We start from the raw sequence: 18,577 nt of genomic DNA on the forward strand, positions 1-18,577 counted from the left end.
ATGAGCTAAAAAACAACACGCACAAGGGTTAGGGTTAAATTTAAAAACTGTACTTTTGTGTTAAAATATATATTTATAATTTTAATAAATGACAAATTAAAAAGGCATGAACATTTTTTTTTGTATCGAAAAAATATCGAACCGAAAATTTTGTGTATCGTTGCACCCCTAGAGAGTGTGAGTATGTGTGTATGTATGTGATATATATATATATATATATATATATATATATATATATATATATATATATATATATATATATATATGAGCCTCACCTTGCAGATCGGACGTCAGTCTCTGAGAGTTTGGCTTGCATCAAACACAAACCTGTAAATTTAAAGAAACACTGGGTTGGCTTTACAGCGCGTCAATAAAAGCTGCACAGAAAACCCGAACAGAGCAGATGGCGTGCAGTGTACCTGGGAAGACAAAGATGAAGCAGGCTGCCAGTCCTCCGATCAGAGAGATCACTCGACCAATATCTGGGATGAAGAGGGCGAGGACGAGGGTGATGATAAACCACACCAGCGTCTGCAGGATCCTCCTCCTCCTCTCACGACGTACACACACCTCTACCTGTTCACCTTGGAAACGCAGCCAAAGTCCCTCTATAACTGCCCTAAAACAACACATGACCACAGCAGAGTACTGAGAAGAAAAGATCCATAAAAACTAAATAAGGACTTTAGTACACACAAACACACCGAGGACATACCACCAATCCCTTTGACTTTTTTTTGGGGTGTATTTTTAAATCATCTGATACAGATTTTAAAAACTACACACGGGGTACCACCTGAAACAAATCCCACATCAGTGCTCCTTTTCAATTTCTAAATATTGGAAAATTTAGTAACCCTAGCATCACTAATAAACATTATTTAATGAGGACAGATTATATTTAGCCAACAACAAATACATAAATATGGTCAGTTTCTTCTGCTGGCAATAATTTGAATGCATCTCAGTGCATGAAAAAAAAAAAAAAAAAAAAAAAAAAAAAAAAAATCACAGGAAACAAAAAAGGCCAAAAAAGAAAAGATGTAAATTATCTGATGCCAGTAACAGGCTGCAGTGAGAAATCTCAAAGATATCGCTCCATAAGTTTTTCACTAGTAAGAACTGACAGCCTTACCAAAAAAATAAATAAAAATCAGCTTATATATTTTAGACACTTGAAATGCAACCACTAAAGGAAATGGATATGGTAATAAATAAAGGAAAGAAATAAAGTAAAGGAAACAGCAGAGCAAAAAAAAAAAAAAAAAAAAAAAGAAGAAGAAATGCTCACATGGTAAAATACACTGGATGATGCAATAAAATGCTACAGTAAGCCAACAGATGTTGAACCCATAATCATCATCACTTCTGCCACTTTGCTGCTATTATCTCTAGTGTGTTTCAACCCATATGTGTGTCTAGTTTGACAAATACACACTTGAAGAGAGAGAGAGCAGCAAATTAGCAGTAAAGACTCACCCTGGGCACATAAAATAGGAATGTTTATGGTTTTACATCAGGATTTTTTTCCTTACATTTGCAACTTTGTAAACTTAAACTGGTAAAAATCAGCATTTTATCACCTCAGATGTTTATCAAAGGTTAAGCCCTTTCTTCATTTTAGTGCAAAATGCTGCGGCACGATTTTTAACTGGCAGAAGAAAATTTGATCGCATCACTCCGATTTTGGCCTCTTTACACTGGCTTCCAATTGAATTCAAGTCCTTTTATTGGTTTTTAAATCTCGAAATGGTCTGGCACCTGTTTATTTGTCTGACTTGTTGAAGCCCCACGTCCCCACTCGTTCCTTTCGGTCAGTTGAGCAGCTGCTGCTTTCGGTCCCAAAGTCACGGCTGAAACTTAGAGGAGACAGAGCGTTCGCTGTTGCTGCGCTGATGCTTTGGAATAACCTTCCTCTCCATATTAGACAGGCTACATCAGTGCCAGTTTTTAAGTCTTTATTAAAAACCTATTTTTATTCCCTGGCTTTTAACTCTGTGTGTAACTGATTTTTTTTTTTTTTTTTTTTTTAATTGCTATGTCTGGTTTTATTACTATGTGCATATTAGTATTGTACAGCACTTTGGTCTACCAGGTGTGTTTTTAAAGTGCTATAAATACATAAATAAATAAATAAATAAATAAATAAATAAATAAATAAATAAATAAATAAATAAATGATGATGTTCTTTTTAGAGAGAAGAGGCTCTCCTCTAGTAAATCGTGCTGTCATTAACTTTAATATTTAACATGCTCATTGAGCCCTATAGAGTTTGAGATGTAGCTTTGGGGGTTTCTGCAGTTTCTCCAAGTATTGGGGGTCTAGTCTCAGGGTCAACTTACTGGGACGTCCACTCCTGGGAAGATTATGGCATGTTTTGACACACTCTCCACCTCTAAAGCTTCTGCCTTTATAGAGGTGATCACGCTTGATTAGACTCGATTAATCAGCTGCCTTCAATCAGCACCACTTAGCTGCTGCTTATCCAAAGAGTGTTCTTTGCTTTTATTTTTACACAGGAATACAAATAAAATACTTTATTTTGATTATGCCATCTCACTTTAAGCTTTTCTCAAGATGTAGGGGAGGAAATACAGTTAGAAATGGAGGAAACAATATGCACTCAGACGCATGTGCAGCTGAAGCAGCCACAAGAAAAACTGAGACGCTCAGATTACAACAGAAACAGACAGACACAGTGAGTATTACTCTATTCTCTGCTGAGGAAACCTTTAGTCCACTGTAGCTTTACACTGCATATGGTTTTCTGCTGTATTGTCTTGACCCATTAATATATCCAGATATCAACTACAGCTTCATCATTAGTATCACACGTTTTAGCTTTGCTGTGTCTTACCTGCCACAGAAGTGTAAAATAGGGTAGGAGGTGACCACACAGACGATGATGAAAGCTCTCGCAATGGCTACGGCGATATCATCGGGGGGGTACGACATCAACACATCCTGACTGACGTTGGAGCCAAATGTCAGGAAGCCGCAGACACCTGAACAAATCAAAAATCACACCAAGGATCGCTTCACTGTAAAAAAAAAAAGCAAACCTGCAGGCTGACTACATTTCTGGAATATATTTCCATGCTATAAAAAATACCTTCAAGTACCTTTTACATGTAGTTTCTCAAATGTATTTAAAAGTCAATTATAAAGATACATGTTATTCAGTATATATGTACAATACCTGTTCCAGTGTAAACAAAAAGGCAGATTAACATGCTGAAGGTCACAACAAGCCCCCAGGGTCTGATCTCTTTCCTCCTCATGCTGTTGAACACTGGCACGGAGCTGACATGGCACTGTGACCGGAGATCAGGACGGAGAAGGCAGGAGATACAGTTTATTAATATTAAAGTCTAATCATAAAGGCACATAGCTTAAAATCTCATCAAATGATACCAAATGAGGAGATACCTGGAAGCCAAAGCATATGGTGGGCATTGCATTAAAAACTGCAGTCCAGGAAGCAGAACTGTAACAAACACAATGATTTAGCAACTCAAACAAAGCCAGATGAGGAGGATGCAGATGTTTAGAAAGTGTTGTGAAATGTGTCCACACCTGGTAGGAACATAGCCCGGAGTCACCTCTTTGTCCGGCCAGAAGTACTTAATGATGACCACTATGGTAACATACCAGGTTCCCATCACACTCAGAGTACTACCAGAGAAAAAACGAACAACTCAAATAATCAGTGTGTAAATTTAAAAAATAATAATAATAACAACAAAAACAACAACAAGAAGAAATCAATTCTCAGGGTGAAAATAAGCTGCAGGTTAACAGGGGCAAAGTTCTGTACCTGGCATACTTCTGGAAGCCAATCTCTTTGGGGATGGAGAGAGGAAGAATGACCAGTATCGCAGTCAGAGAGATGGTAAATTTGCGGTTAGTGTACCAGAAGTGATCGTCTTCACCCTCTGCATTATGACCCGCTGCAGCGATCACTGTAACAAAAAAACAAGGATTTCAAAAACACTTGAGAAGGCCCCAAAGAGAAAGAGCCAGAGTACAATCTGCTGTTTGCTGGAGAAGGGTACACGGTACAGAGCAGGAGATTAGCTAAAGAGCTGTACACACAGGAGGGATGAAGAAATGCAGACGATCTAAGTCACAAACACTTCATTCATTTCTAAATAGCAAAAGGCCAGAGTTGAATTCTTTTAAACACTGTCAGCATCTCTGGGTTGAGTTAATCACATGAGAGACACGTTTACTGAGCGAAAAAGCTGAGTAGTGTCATCTCTGATGTTCTTTGCCCTCATCATTGATGACACTGACTTTTTTTTTTTTTTATACTGCTCTATGACAGAAAGACTTCCCCTATTTAATACATCACAGCTAAATGCAAAAGGAAAGCAGAAATTTCATTTAAATGTAGGAGATGATCGGAACATCTCACAAAACCTTATATGATTTAAATTTGGCTGATCTTCCTTTTAAAGATCATACTCTTGTCCACCCCAGACCACTTTAAGTGTCATTAATATTTTTGATGGCTCCCTGGAAGTCCTGTCCTGTCCCTGCCTCTGCAGCGTGCGCTGGATCTTGTCCTTTAAAATGAAATCTGAGGTGAAGGATCTAATTTCATGTATGGAAGTGGTCAAAGTCACACAGAGTCAAACCCAGGAAACAGGGCTTGTGGTCAATAACGACTCTGTAGCCAGAAAAATTTTTTTAAAGATGGTTTTGAAGAGATGAACAGCTAAATTTAATTCAGGTGCATCTTTTGTCTTTTACATTCCAGTTTTAGGGGTTTTGGTTTTCTAGAGACGAAAAAAAAAAAAAAAAAAAAAGCTAACCAGTCTGATAAAGTACACTTACAGCGATCGAGCTGGTCTCCGATGACAATGAAGAAAGCAATGCATGTGCCAAATGTGTAGATGGCAATAGCTACTTCACATACAACTCCTGTGACTTTCCCGCAAGTGGCTCGAACAACTTCCTGGTAAGTAGCTTCATTACTGACCTGAATAAAAAGGACAGATAATTTAAAAAAAGCACGTTGATCAAACAGTAGGTAGGTACACGGTAGTGATACTAACGTTTCTCATGTGACTTCATTATCCGAGAGTTGCCTGCCATATTGGAGGAGGTGATGCAATCTATTGACTGTTGAGGGTGTACATGTTTTTTCATTCACAATTGTGACAGTTCATCGCATTTATGCTTAATGTTTAATAAGTTTATCACTCACTTAGACCCCAGTCATACAGACCTAGAGACCAGTCAGTGACCGCACCTGGCAACCTTTGGTTCCCAGGGAAAAATGTATATTCCCCAACTGGCTGGCGAGTGGTTGGAGACAGTCACTAGGTAAAATCTGTAGCACAGAGGGTGGTGACCCAAACACCTTATTGTGGTTGGTTTGCAGATCATCACAGTCGCCCACTTCAAATGCTCACCAACTACTCTCCAAATGGTAACCAAAGCAACCAAAAACAGGTGTTTGAGTCAGCACCATATAGCTCTTCACAACCAATTTCGACAAGCAACCTCCAGCAATCGCCAACCAGTCAAAAAACACACACATACACATTTGTTCCCCTAGAAACCAATGGTTGCTAAATGGCCTGCAATCGGTTTCTAGGCCTGTGTGATTTGGGTTTTATTCAATTAACACAAAAAATTTACAAAGTTGCCCGAGTTAAATTCACAAGGTTAGCAATCACATCTGTAGCCTGTATGCATTTACCTGAATTTTCATTTGCCACCATTAAAATCATCATCATTAAAATGTCACACTTAAATTAGCCGTTGAGTTTCAGCGCCACTGAAACAAAGGTTAACTGTCCAAATTAGGTTTTTCAACACAAGCCTGTGATATTTCCCGCAAGCCTAAACGGATGTATCCATGCACTCACTGAGAACATGGGTTCCTCCTGCAGTGTGCGGCATTTAAAACAGGTTTTTCTACATAACTCCACAAACAACCAAGCAGCAGGAGCATCGCTGTTTACTACTTGAGTAATTCAAGTCACTCTTAATTGGCTATCTTGGATTCTGCCAGCACGCAGGTTAAAGACACAGAAAAACACTTTATCTTGGCTACCACAGCTTGATTTACCGATGTCTGCATAGTTATTGGCAAAATTAAGGTTGGAGTCTCACACATTTACATAGCCAGAAACCATCCAACAGCTGAATGTAAATGATTTTCTTCAGCGGATATTGTTGCATCACTTAAAATTTACAAAATTCAGCTGACTCAGTCTTAGCTTTACTCTTTTATTCCAGTGTTGTGTGAGACGCAAGCACAAATCTGAGCTACTGAGGAAGTGAAAGTCCAAACCTATCCATATGATCAGGATTACAACCACAGAATAAAGAAGTTGTTACTTAAGAAGCCTGCGCAGTTTGTTTCACTACGAATGAAGGAAGAAGACAAAAGAGAGACAAAACTGTTCGGAGTTCGAGGTCCAGAACATGGCAGAGAAAACATAAGAAAAACAAGTGAAATGTGAAGAACGTTTGGGGGCAACACAAACCAGGGAGCAGTATCCAAGGATCACCAGCCCGGTGATTATGAAGATCAGCATAAACTGAAACACAAGGAAACACAAAGCAGCACTACATGAATATGCTGGTCACATGAATACAGAGAAAGCAGGTGCTCTGATTGTCAGTTCTTGTATTCCGGGAATGAACAAGCTCATGCTATATTCAGTCTGACTCCCTTTCCAGCTAACCTAATAATAACTGTTGGTAGTGACATAAAATAACTTTTTTTTTTCCTTTCAGCTTCTCTTAGTGCCAAAAAATGTTTCACCCTCAGTGTAATGAGGGTATACATTGATCAGCCACAACATTAAACATCAGAGTTATATTCTGGAGGTCCTTCTTGACCCTCCAAAACTGGTCTGGAGACTGGGCAATGAACACGAGACATCCCTTGGTGTCTGATACTCTAACACTGCCAGTGGATCTCGTAGATTAAAGGGTGTGACTTGTGTGGTTCACATTCTCCTGGCACATCCCGCTGATGCTCTGTCAGACTGGGATGTCAGGAGATTGGAGACCAAACGTCACACACTGGTTGTGTTTCTAAAGCTGTTTCCAAGCATTTTCTCAAGAATGATGAAATGCATTGTTCTGCTATAGGATGCTTCCATTGCTATCCAATGATGTGCGTGGCCTCTAGCAATGTTAAGGTGTGTGGTATGTCTCAAAGTAACATAGGACCAGGACCATGCCAGGTCCCAAGACCTTTTAGGACACAAACAGGATCCATTCATCTCAACACTCAGTGGTTTTAATATTATAGATGATCAATGCATGTAGTTCATAAAAACTGAGCAGAGCAAATTATAACTGAATCCTAATTTAACTGTACTTCATGACATACATGCTTCATGCAAGACAAAAGAGGTGTAGCAGAAGCGCATAATCTCCTCACCATCTGAAGCACGAATCCTGCAGTTATACCTCCTGCCATATTGAAGGCTGCAGGAAAATTGAGTAGACCCGCTCCCAGCGCTGCATTCACCACGATGAAAACAGCGCCTACTGATGACACCCCCGAGCTCCTCCTCTCAGACTCAGGTTGCCGAACAGAATCCACACTGGGGCTCTGCAAGAGCCACGCCCTTTCTCCAGAGTCACTGCTGCCAGCACCACCCCAGTCCTCAACATCATTTTTAATTGCCATGAGTCACCAAGGTGCAGCTCAGTCTGGGAAGCGTTAAGCACCTCAGAAAATCAGGTGAGGAAATTTGAATGAAGCTACGAGATATAACCCAGCTGCAGATGAATAATTATGTCCAGTCAGGAGCCAGCTGAGGTTTCTCAACGGTGATGGTTTGATGGTGAAGTCATTTGGAGATTGAGCTGTAATAAAATATTGTCTGCATTTAGATACATTTGGGAGAAGCGTGGTATCAAAATAACATACTGAGTACATTAGATGGGGAAGTAAAAAAAAAAAAAAGTGGTTTGAATCACAAGTCATGTTTGGTAAAACGGTTTCTGCTCACTGATTCCTAGAAGTCCATAATATACTGTATGTAGAAATTACCCAGTTTAAGGCAGTGAAGGGGTACTATTCATTTTAGGAAGATGACATGATTCTTATAATCACCATGTTTAAAAAAAATCAAAATCAGTGAGCTCAAGAACAAACATACGTTTTAGAGAACAGTCGTTTTACAAGTGGATCTCTTATAAAGTAGCTAATGAGCGTACGGCAGAAAGTGTAGGAGAACACGCAAAGCTGCCAGGAATAAAGCATGGAGGTGATTTATTAATGTTGTGTCCACCAGATCTCCAACACAGTCACTGTCTCTCACTCACTCTCTCTCACACACACACACACACACACACACACACACACACACACACACACACACACACACACACACACACACACACACACACACACACGGGTATCTACAGGAGACACTGGTCAAGTAATCCACCTTTTATCGTAGCTAGATTCAGGCTTTTGTTTTCACTAAGGTAACAATAGCATTTATCAATACACCCATACACCACTGTGCCTACATTAGCTAGCTAGCAAACAGCACACCGAGCTAAAGAGAGCTCGTTTTCGACAACAAGTCCACACATTTAAACACCTCCGCGTTACTCACAATAAGGATTAAAGAGCCGTCTCTGTTTCGTGTAAGACTAAAGTGCTCGTATCCTACCTTATGCCGCCACCGCTGGAAATGAGAGACCTCAGTGTTTTGACCGTAACGTGACGAGCAAGTCACATGCGGTACAATAGAATTGTGGGTAATGTAGTTCCCCCTGTCGTTTTCATAAACCCAGTGGGATTACCTGAGGCCTCCACTCTTGACAGGAAGTTGTTTCTACGCTTCCTTATATGCCGCTGTTTCTTAAACTTATGGCGAACATATAATGTACTCTTTTGCACAACCTGTCTTTTTTCAATCCAATTTTTTAACTTAACCTTTGTTTTTGCTATAAATATACTACTGTACATTTTATGCTTTAAATTAAAAGTATTGGTAAAGGCCGATTTTTGTGTTTCTAGAATATATGTGTATGCTCTATGTTGTTCATTTCTGACTTCTCAGAGGAATCCAGTGTGCTGGTTCAAAGTGGTTATAAGAATATGAATTCAGTTTTGCCTAAAATAATTTTTAGTTTAAAGGTGTTTGTGGGGATAGGTTAACTGGATAATCCAAATTGCCACTAGGTGTGAATGTGCGAGTGAATGCGAGTACGAATGGTTGTCTGTCCCTGTGTCTTAGCCCTGCAACAGACTGGCAACCTGTCCAGGGTGTACCCCGCCTCTCGCCCTATGACAGCTGGGATCGGCTCCAGCGTCCCCCGTGACCCTGAAAAAGGATAAGCGGAAGTGAATGGATGGAAGGTGTTTGTATCATGTTTATGACAGGTGGTCTATATTTGTTCATTGCTGTACAGGGCTGTTATCTGTAAATAAAACAGAACAAAGAGTGCATGTAACCATTTCTTACATGGGTAAACTATTATCCAAGAACATATCAGAAACTTAAAGACCAATGAAAATGCAGCCACACCCATTTAAGCAAATGCATAAGTCAGAGCACTCTGTACTTTTGTTTGTGCTTATGCAAGTCAAGATCATTATATACAAGTTTAGCCTATCATAGCTAACAAAGAGCGAGGAAACTCCCCTGGACCTCAGTGCAATAATCCATCACTTGGGATCAGATGTAGGTTGTCTGAGCATGATGTAGTGGGTAAATGTGAAGTAAAGGGACAAAATTAACTGGTTTCACATCTTTACTCTTTAATGATTTATTTGTTCAATGATGACAAGACCAACGATCCATAAGAGAGAATGCAAAAACATGGAGGCAGAGTACCAGAAGTAAGAGCAGACTCGGGCAAACCCCACATTTTGTATTGCCATCTGTGTCTCACAGTCCAGATTCACACACTAAAAACATGATGTTCATCTGAATGAACAGCGTGCGCGCATCATGAGATGTGGTGTTCCCCCGAAGAAAGTACCCCACACAACTTTACCATGGAGTACAGACTTTTCATTTGGAGAGTAATTTTGTGTAATAAAAATTCCTTGCAGTGGGATTGACAGATTTATTGTCTCCATTCTCAACGCTAAACCATGTGCTTGTTTGTATCTGGGCTTACAAGAGGACCAGCAGAGAGAGACCGCTGCCCTGTAATCACCAAAACAGAAATCAAACAGATTCAAATTCTACTGAAACAGAACAGATAAAGAGTAAACTGCTGAATCATTGTTAGGGCAGTAAAGAGATTACATGATTGGCAGATGCCCATTAGTACAGTAAAGCCCAGTGAAGTGCCAGTGATGTCTTGAGACTCAAACAGTGCCTCACAGGTTAAAGTGCTACAACTCCACAATTAAAAGGAAACCCTCAGATCAACTACAAGCTTTCACAAAGAACGAGAGATCTCATCTCCGCCTAGCATCGCCTGGATAATTTTTCCTCAACGTTTTAGAGTGTGGGCCCACAGCAGATAGAATATACATGTAGGAGGACACGAATGTACAGCCAACAGTTTATTTCTGATAATAAATAAGCAAAGATGATTCAGTCATGGGAAGAAATCTCTCAATTTGGCAGGGGAAGCCTTTAGTGAAATGTAGAGGAAAGAAAGTGTAACTGGAAAACAGAGCCTGGAACAAGAGCAACCGTTCCAAATTTAACTCATGATGAAAGCCAGTCAGGAAACAAAAAGGCTACAACTTAGAAAAAAAAAAAAAAAAAGAAAAGAAAAAAAAGGAAGTTTTCTAAAGGTGGAATGAAGGAGACAGAATAAATGACGCTTGAAGCTCCTCTTTAGTGCTGCTCCTTCTGATTTTTGCTGCTCTCCCAGCACGATCCACTCTACTTGGTGACTGCGTGGATCGCGTCTGCAAGGTAGCCCACGTTTCCAGAGGTCACACCTGCCATGGAAATTCTGCCATCCTTGGTCATGTACACTGAGAACTCTTTTGTCAAGCGCTCGACCTGCAGGGAAAGAAAACAGCACAAATGAGGCAGAGGAAAAGGGCAGTTTTATTGTTTGTTGTTTTTTGAAATAAACATTCATCTGCAGGATCAAGACTCATAATGTCAAACAAACAAGACTGAAGAATGCACGTTTTTAAATGAGACAGCAGGCGTTTAAGACCACATTCTTAATGCAACCAGGCAAATACAAATCGCCACTAAACTTTGTAACGACTAAAAAGTTAAACAGCAGTAAACCATTACCCCCTGGTGGTGAAACCTCAGTCAGTACAGAAAGCAGCTTTACACAACAGATATGACTGTAAGAGTGGGCCTGCCAAAAGGCAAGTCTCTTTCCTAAGAGAAACTCTCCTCTGATATGACCTGTGAGGTTTATTGCTGAATGACATTATTCATTACACTTTGTTTAAATATGAAAACGTATCAATTTCTCTGCCATTACATTACCTGTTCTGGCTTGAGTCCTGTGAAGCAAAACATCCCGATCTGGTCGATGACATGCTGCCAGTTGTGGGAGGAGCCATTCTTTTTCAAACCGGCCACCAGCTGCTCTCTCATCTTGATGATGCGGTTAGCCATACCATGGACCTCCTCCAGCCTGGACACAAAAAAACAAAGAAATGCATAACTGAGCATCAACCTTTTTGGGGCACGCTGAAGATTTGAAGCGTTCCCAAAGTATTCAGACTACATTAGTTTAATGTGTCAGAGTTTAAGTTGCTAGTTGGCAGCAGCGCATAGAGCACTGACCAGGCTCCATCCCTGAAGGTGCTGGAGCTTTGTCTCTAAAACCTGACTTTACTCCTGGAACATGCTCAACTAAGGTAGTCGTGTCACTCCCAGCTCTGATTTCTGTGGCCAAAGGAACGCAGCATAAGTGCAGTGTTGTGATAACCTAAGGAGCTTGAAGAGAAAGCAACTGGGCTTCATTTGGTTTTAAAACTGAAGAAGCCTCTTGGATGAGAAGCAAAACCTCTGCATGAAGCTTAAAGAAGGAAGGAGCCCAGTATTTAAACCCTAGTGGGGTCGTCTGTGGATATGTCCATGTCTAAAAGGTCGTACCACAGTGAGTGCAGCTCTGGCGTGTTGAGAATAGTTGCTGCAATTCTGGCACCATTCACTGGTGGGTTGGAGTAGATGGGCCTGATGAGGATCTTGAGTTGAGACTCCACCCTCTTTGCCTCCTCTGCATCTTTGCACACGACAGTGAAGCCTCCGACACGTTCACCTGTCAACATGCACAGCAAGTCAAAAATATAAACACTGATGACAAAAAAAAAAAAAAAAAAAAAAAAAAAAAAAAAAAAAACCTCAGGGTTTAATACAAGATTTTGGTTCACGATAAACCACCACCTCTACTGAACAACCAAATTTAAGAAAATTGAACAGGTTATAAATAAGCAAGGATAACAGACACACAATTAAATAGCTTGCGATTCTTGTGTTACTCATATTTTCCCAGACTCGTGTAGGTTTTAATGTGGCCCCAGTGTCAGAAGGTGTCAGTAATGCACCTACAGACTGTTTGCAAGACACCACTAAACAGAAATAAAAGACTAGGTAGAAGGAGACTATTCTAACCATATGTGGCCAGTGAGAATAAGTGTTGCCATACAAAATTGTGACAACATTCAAAACTCAAAAGAACTACCGCTGTACCCAAATAAATATATTTTAGTATCAGCATTTTCTCAGTGGGTCTTGTTAAGGGATCAAGATAGATCTGCTCAAATGTTTCATTTCAGAACAGAAAACACCCATTTAGGAGCCTGCACTGAATCTGACTGACCATAGAGTCCCATGTTCTTGGCAAAGGATTGCGACAGCACAATGTTGTGACCGTTTTCAATGAAGTGGCGGACAGCCCAGGCGTCGCGATCAATGTCTCCACTTGCAAAGCCCTGGTAGGCCATGTCGAAGAACACGAGTAGGTTCCTTTTCTATAAGAGTGGTGGTGGATGAACAAAGACAGACAGCAGTTAATTATCCAGAGCTCATCAATTTTGCTGTCTTAACTGTCAGAGACCTCATGAGATAAAAGCAAAGCAACCGTTTCATCATTAGCATTTTCAGAACCTCTGATAACCTCTCACCTTCACAATGTCAGCAATCTCCTTCCACTGCTCGGGCCTTGGATCCACACCAGTGGGGTTGTGGGCACATGCATGCAGCAGGATGATGCTCTGCTCTGGGATTTTCTGCAACATAAACGAGGGTTTCAGTTAGTCAGCCTACAAAAACCCACACACTACAGACCTGACCGTGTTCTCACAGCAGCAGTACTCGTACACTGCTCATGCACTAGATATGACTAACATGAAGTGGTTCCTCACCACGAGATAAAGCAGCGTTTTCCAACCTTTTGGAGCCATGGCACATATTTCACATTAGGAAAGTCACAAACAAAAATGTCACAAAAAGCATATTAATAATTTTTCCGTGTGCACCAGGTATAGCGGAATTGGCTCAGTTTGTCCCCAGTATAGCTTTGTCTTCTTCTGACCACTATTCATGCTAGGGCCTTCATCTGGGTTGGAATTTACTCCAGGACCCAGGTCAGATTAACTACATTTTCTTTTCAAATACTTATCTATTGCTATTACGCGCTGCATTGTCTCACTCGCATGACTATTATGCAATTTCTCCTGTTTTACTGGCAGTTGGCAACTGATTTAATTAGAGCAGGTAGTTGAACTGCCCTCTAGTGGAAGAGAATGTAATTGTTCTGTTTGTTACTCAAGCCAATCGCTTGGAATACCAGATAATCTTCCACAGCACACCTGATCATTTCTCACACCACACCTATGTGCTGTAGCACAGTGGTTGGGAAATACTAAGATAAGGGGATGAGAATTACATGTACATTTTAGCAAATCTTTATTAGAGCCTCATACACTGATGCAACAACAATTCACACTATGCCCAGTGAAGCTTCCCTGATATCTGTGTGTAAACAGAAAGTGGGGCAAGACCAAAGTCCTCTTGGATGGCTCTTAGTATAAATACACCGTTTGCACTACACACCACAAAAGTAAAAAAAAGAAGAGTCCCATGTCCTGCGTTCTTTTCCTAATAAAAGGAAAATTTCTTAAATCTGATCACTACTCTCGAACTTATCCTTCAAAATCACAGATATCATTTGGACAACTCAAAGGATAAAATCATCAACAATAATCAAATTGTTGGGAAAAATGCTAAACATGTTTCATTTTCTTTTGACGCATGTATTTTACGCATTTCTTACAGAGATGTCATCCAGAGCTCCTTTGAAGTCAAAGCCACAGGTGGAAGGTTCATAGTAGCGGTAAGCTTTGAGCTGCATGCCAGCATCTCTGAAGATGGGTGTGTGGTTCCCCCAGGAGGGTTTGGGCAGGTACACATCATGTGGCCCAGGGTGGAATCGAGCCTGTGACACAGGAAAAGCTAATGAGCTAAGGCATACCAAGAAACCTAATTTTTAAAAACAGTTTTTAAATGCCAGGTGATCAATACAAGAAGACCTCACCAAGAAGTTGGCTCCAATACGCAGAGATCCAGTTCCTGAGATGGTCTGGACGGTGACGCTCTGTCAGGAGAAGAAAACTGCTGTACTGATATGGATTTCTTTTAAAAGACAAAAACTTGTCCATCGTCAACTGAACTTTAAGTTGAACTTACTCTGCTACTTTTCAAAACCTCATTTTCGGGACCAAGAGCCAGCTGAGCACAGGCTTTACTGAATTCAGCCAAACCACCAATGGGAAGGTACTCCTTATCCAGCTGTTTAGCTGCAATGATAGCCTCTGCCTAGAAGAAGGCAAAGAAAATGAGGCATAAAACATCCTCCTTTCCATCAGCTGGCAATGGTGTGTATGTATATGTATTACATACATATCTATGCATGTATGACACACACACACACACACACACACACACACACACACACACACACACACACACACGATAATTTAATCTGGAGGTGGATCTACCTTGCGAACACAGCTGAGGACAAAAGGCTTTCCTTGATCATCCCTGTAGGCTCCCACTCCCAAGTTCATCTTCTTGGGGTTTGTGTCCTTCTTGAAGGCTTCAGTCACCCCCAGGATGGGATCAGGGGGACCCATCTGCACTCCACCCCACCAGGAGCTGCACCAAAGCAGATGAGTATAGTACTTCGATTGTGGTCACAAACAAACACTAATGCATCTTTGAAGAGGGGCAAAGTGCTTTTAAGGTACCACTACCTTGTACAGTTTAATGCATGTAGCCTGCCAACAGACTGCAGATGCAAATTAGCAGTAAGCTAAAACTGATACAATGCATCAAATGGCAACATTTATGTTAATATTGTAGATGGCTTTCCAGAAAAGGCCAATAAAAGAAAAAAGAAACATGCTGCAGAGCCTAATGCCAGCTTAGCTCCTCATGTGACCTGGAGATAACACACTGACTTAAAGACGCATGAATGACACATGCTTGGCTGGTACAAGCATCATGAAACATAATCCCATCAGGAAGTCCAGAGTCCAACAACAAGTGTGACAGTTAATCAGGGTCAAAAATGTCATAATTACCCAGTTCCCACGACAACAAACACTCAGTGAAGTATTATATTCCACTGAATGAGTATTACTGTTCTTTCCTTTATTTGCTCTTCCAGCTTCATCTTGTTGAATATCATTCTTTTCTTTTTAAGCTTATCGATCTGTTTCAAAATACTTGATGCTAATTAAAATATTTGTTTAAGTGGCTGATTAAGGTAAAGAAACTAAACAGTCCTTGAATTTCTTATTAACAGTACTTATTAGTAATTTAAAAAAAAAAAAAAAAAAACCAACCCACACAAACACACTACAGAAAGCAAGACAGATACCTAAAGTTCTTCCTTGGGACAAATGGCTTATTTTTCAATCTCATATTTTACAACACAGACTAAAGACTGAAGTCTGATTTAAGCATAGACGGGATGTATGGGGTTGGGGGGGGGGGGGGGGGGGGGAGAGAAAAAAGTCAATCAGTTCACTGGGCGTTTTTCTGCTTTCACATCGTCAACTGATATTAATACAATACATCTCCGTTTGTACATAGATTTAGGAAGCCCACACCCACTATCACGTTTTTTTTTTTTTACGTGGCATGATTTTACTTTTGCTGCACTCTTGCCCTCACAGACATGTTATTGTATCAGGTTTCTTCTACTTTCTAAACTTGAGTCTAAATTTAGGACAGGACACTTTGCAAAGGGCAAGTGTCTCCAAAGTGACATTAAAATATTATTTCTATCATTTGGCACAAACTTTTTTCACCTAATTACCATCTATATAAACAGTATTAGTTTTACTGTGTGTAACATACTACTGTTGACATTAACAGCAGGAACGTAGTAACTAAAGTGTTATTTGCGTTCATTTGTCTCATCACACTTGCAGTGTGCATGCAAGCAGAACCTTTGAACAGACAAACTTCAGCGTTTATTTAAATATTTACTGAGAAGTTATCAGAGATCAGTAGAGCAGAGGCCTTTGTGGCACCGTAAAGGGCAATATTGTTGTTCACCCCTATCAGTTTCTGACATTACCGTCTAAAATTACACAATAACGGCTGGCTGCGTGCTTGAACATAAGACACCGAATCACGACAGCAGAAGCTAGAAAAACGAAACCTAGAGTTACTGCAGTGAAGGGGTAAGCTAAATACAGTTTCCCCACGTTCACAAATCTCAGCATTTACGAAAGCTTGAAGTTAAATATTTTAATCGCACAAACGAGTAACTGGACAAGTTTGTCCTCCAAGCACAACCTGAAAGGACACACCAGTGTCTCAATTTCCACCTGGAAATTAGCCAATCGGCGCTCAAAGGTGGGAAGCGACAGCCAATCAGCTCGCACGACTTTACAAACTACGACAAGTCGCTTAGCTCAAACTGTGCAACTGAAATTATCGCGATTGTTTAAGTCACTCAAGATGTTTTCAGGAGCAAAAGGCGAAACCGTTTATTAACAATTAAGTTAACTGTTTAATACTGTAAACTTAAGCTGCTCTTGATAACGTAACAAATCCGACTGGGCTTCAGTCTCCACCATGCTCCGGTGCTAACACACCAGCGTGACTTTCATCAGTACCGTTAACCTCATTAACAGCAACTCAAAGTTGTGGTAACTCAAAGTTACTGTTTTGAGGTCAGGTTAGAAGTAAGCAAAGAGAAAGTTTGTCTTAAACAATGGCTGTTGACCTTTCAGGCCATCAAGTCACAAGAGGACATCGCTAACCTACATATTAGCTGCTACCTGGGAGCAGATGCTAAACCCCGGACAACAGCAGGCCGTGTAAAAATCCTTTGACCTCAGTCTGAGGTTAGCTGACCAGCTATTGGGGCTACACTAACCGCAGAGCAACCAAGCTCCACCATAAAACACAAGGTAACGTCAACCTTCAAATAACGTTTGTTCATTGAGCTAGCTGCAAAACGTGACAGTTCATGCGACCACGTAGGTGGTGCTTAACGAACTGATCGTCCACGTTACTGCCTTTTACCTGTTGCGGGTGGACAGGACTCCCAGGGACGGGGAGATGTTCCCCAGGCAGTAGACCATCTTGCTGGACTTGAGCAGAGCCATCGTTGCTGCGTTTGGGAGGCGAGCCTAGAAGGATGTGAAGGACAGGCGAGACCACGCTCCTACGATCTGAATACGCGCTGACGTCAGAGCAGTCGCCAGTGATCGTACGGTGTCGTTTCGTCTGTATTTATAGCGGAGAAGAAGGAGAAGAAGCGTGAGTAATTTGTTATACATAGACACAGAAACCAGTAGTGATGGCCAAATGAAGTTTTCCGAAGCACTGAAGCTTGTATTGAAAAACGGTTCATTACTCGAAGCTTTTCAACACAGTCCTCTCCGGTGACATCTGGTGGTGAAAATTTTGAAGAGCAGCTTGAATCTGCAAAATAAAACGGACTGCTCAATCATCACTGCTCACTCAAGAGTGGAGTTCTCTCTGATATTGGGCCACCGTTCCGTTGCTTTGAACATGTAATTGGTTTTGTTTTCTCGATTGGGGGGCTGAAAAAAATGTAATGCCTATCTGCGTAATACATTTTGATCAATAAACTTTCCCTATTTAAACATGCACTATGGTGTGGCCTTTCTTTGCTCATAACTCCTTGATGTTGGTAAATACAATAAGTGAGCAATATATATAATATACATATGAGAATGCACAGCACATTATGGAGTATGCCCCTGCTGTGAAGTCCTGCCTCCATCTACTTGTCGTTTAATCACTGGACAGCTGGACAGGTTCATACAAAATATTAGATGAGGCCAATTGTCCTATACATATTTTTGACCTAGGGGTGGGATTGATTGTGAACTGGAAAGGGAAAATGCTTAGGGAGCTGAGTACGGCTGCATCGTCACTGATTTGTAGAATCATTTTGATTCGATACAGGATCCGATTCAATTTGATTGGAATCTGGAAAGTTTTGCCTCAGTCAGAAATATTACAGTTCTGATCATTTAACAGTATATATCCATAATTTCGTATCTATTAAAAGAAAGCTGACACATGTGAGACTTAATTAGAGATGTAAACAGAGAGTTATGAAACCTGCAGCTGCAGAAGCCAGCGGAAA

At 40.7% G+C, this 18,577-nt stretch overlaps 2 protein-coding genes across 3 annotated transcripts in view; both read right to left on the minus strand.

Annotated features, from left to right (window-relative positions):
• Positions 1–8,739, minus strand: part of slc38a7 (solute carrier family 38 member 7) — a 13,120-nt gene extending 4,381 nt beyond the window's left edge. Inside the window, exons 1-11 of one of the 2 annotated variants that reach the window (XM_085268794.1) lie at positions 8,662–8,739; positions 7,413–7,843; positions 6,505–6,558; positions 4,841–4,985; positions 3,819–3,963; positions 3,578–3,676; positions 3,431–3,488; positions 3,201–3,315; positions 2,859–3,006; positions 420–619; positions 276–327 (exon numbers count right to left, since the gene is read on the minus strand). In XM_085268794.1, coding sequence (XP_085124920.1) covers positions 276–327; positions 420–619; positions 2,859–3,006; positions 3,201–3,315; positions 3,431–3,488; positions 3,578–3,676; positions 3,819–3,963; positions 4,841–4,985; positions 6,505–6,558; positions 7,413–7,664 — 1,268 coding nt within the window. In that variant the 5' untranslated portion in view covers positions 7,665–7,843; positions 8,662–8,739. Of the gene's footprint in view, positions 1–275; positions 328–419; positions 620–2,858; positions 3,007–3,200; positions 3,316–3,430; positions 3,489–3,577; positions 3,677–3,818; positions 3,964–4,840; positions 4,986–6,504; positions 6,559–7,412; positions 7,844–8,604 lie in introns of both variants that reach the window. The other variant, XM_085268802.1, reaches the window with a different exon arrangement.
• Positions 8,740–9,730: 991 nt separating this feature from the next.
• Positions 9,731–17,670, minus strand: got2b (glutamic-oxaloacetic transaminase 2b, mitochondrial). The gene is made up of 10 exons (XM_085268804.1): positions 17,482–17,670; positions 14,937–15,093; positions 14,626–14,754; positions 14,474–14,533; positions 14,213–14,374; positions 13,062–13,166; positions 12,758–12,908; positions 12,031–12,196; positions 11,416–11,566; positions 9,731–10,965 (listed from the first exon to the last, which is right to left on the minus strand). The coding sequence occupies exons 1-10, from the start codon at positions 17,562–17,564 to the stop codon at positions 10,843–10,845; spliced, it is 1,287 nt and encodes a 428-aa protein (XP_085124930.1). The 5' UTR covers positions 17,565–17,670; the 3' UTR covers positions 9,731–10,842.
• Between the last annotated feature and the right edge of the window lie 907 nt (positions 17,671–18,577).

The sequence above is a fragment of the Mchenga conophoros genome, linkage group LG1 (assembly GCF_057382185.1).
Source record: "Mchenga conophoros isolate Kocher_MC1m ecotype Shallow Benthic linkage group LG1, M_conophoros_male_GT1.1, whole genome shotgun sequence".
Lineage (NCBI taxonomy): Eukaryota > Metazoa > Chordata > Actinopteri > Cichliformes > Cichlidae > Mchenga > Mchenga conophoros.

Coding starts and splice junctions, on each gene's coding strand:
- got2b (XM_085268804.1), bottom strand. CDS start 17,564: ATGGCTCTGCTCAAGTCCAGCAAGATGGTCTACTGCCTGGGGAACATC. Junction 14,755..14,936: donor TCCTCAGCTGTGTTCGCAAG/GTAGATCCACCT, acceptor GCCTTCTTCTAG/GCAGAGGCTATCATTGCAGC. Junction 13,167..14,212: donor GAGCTCTGGATGACATCTCT/GTAAGAAATGCG, acceptor TTTATGTTGCAG/AAAATCCCAGAGCAGAGCAT.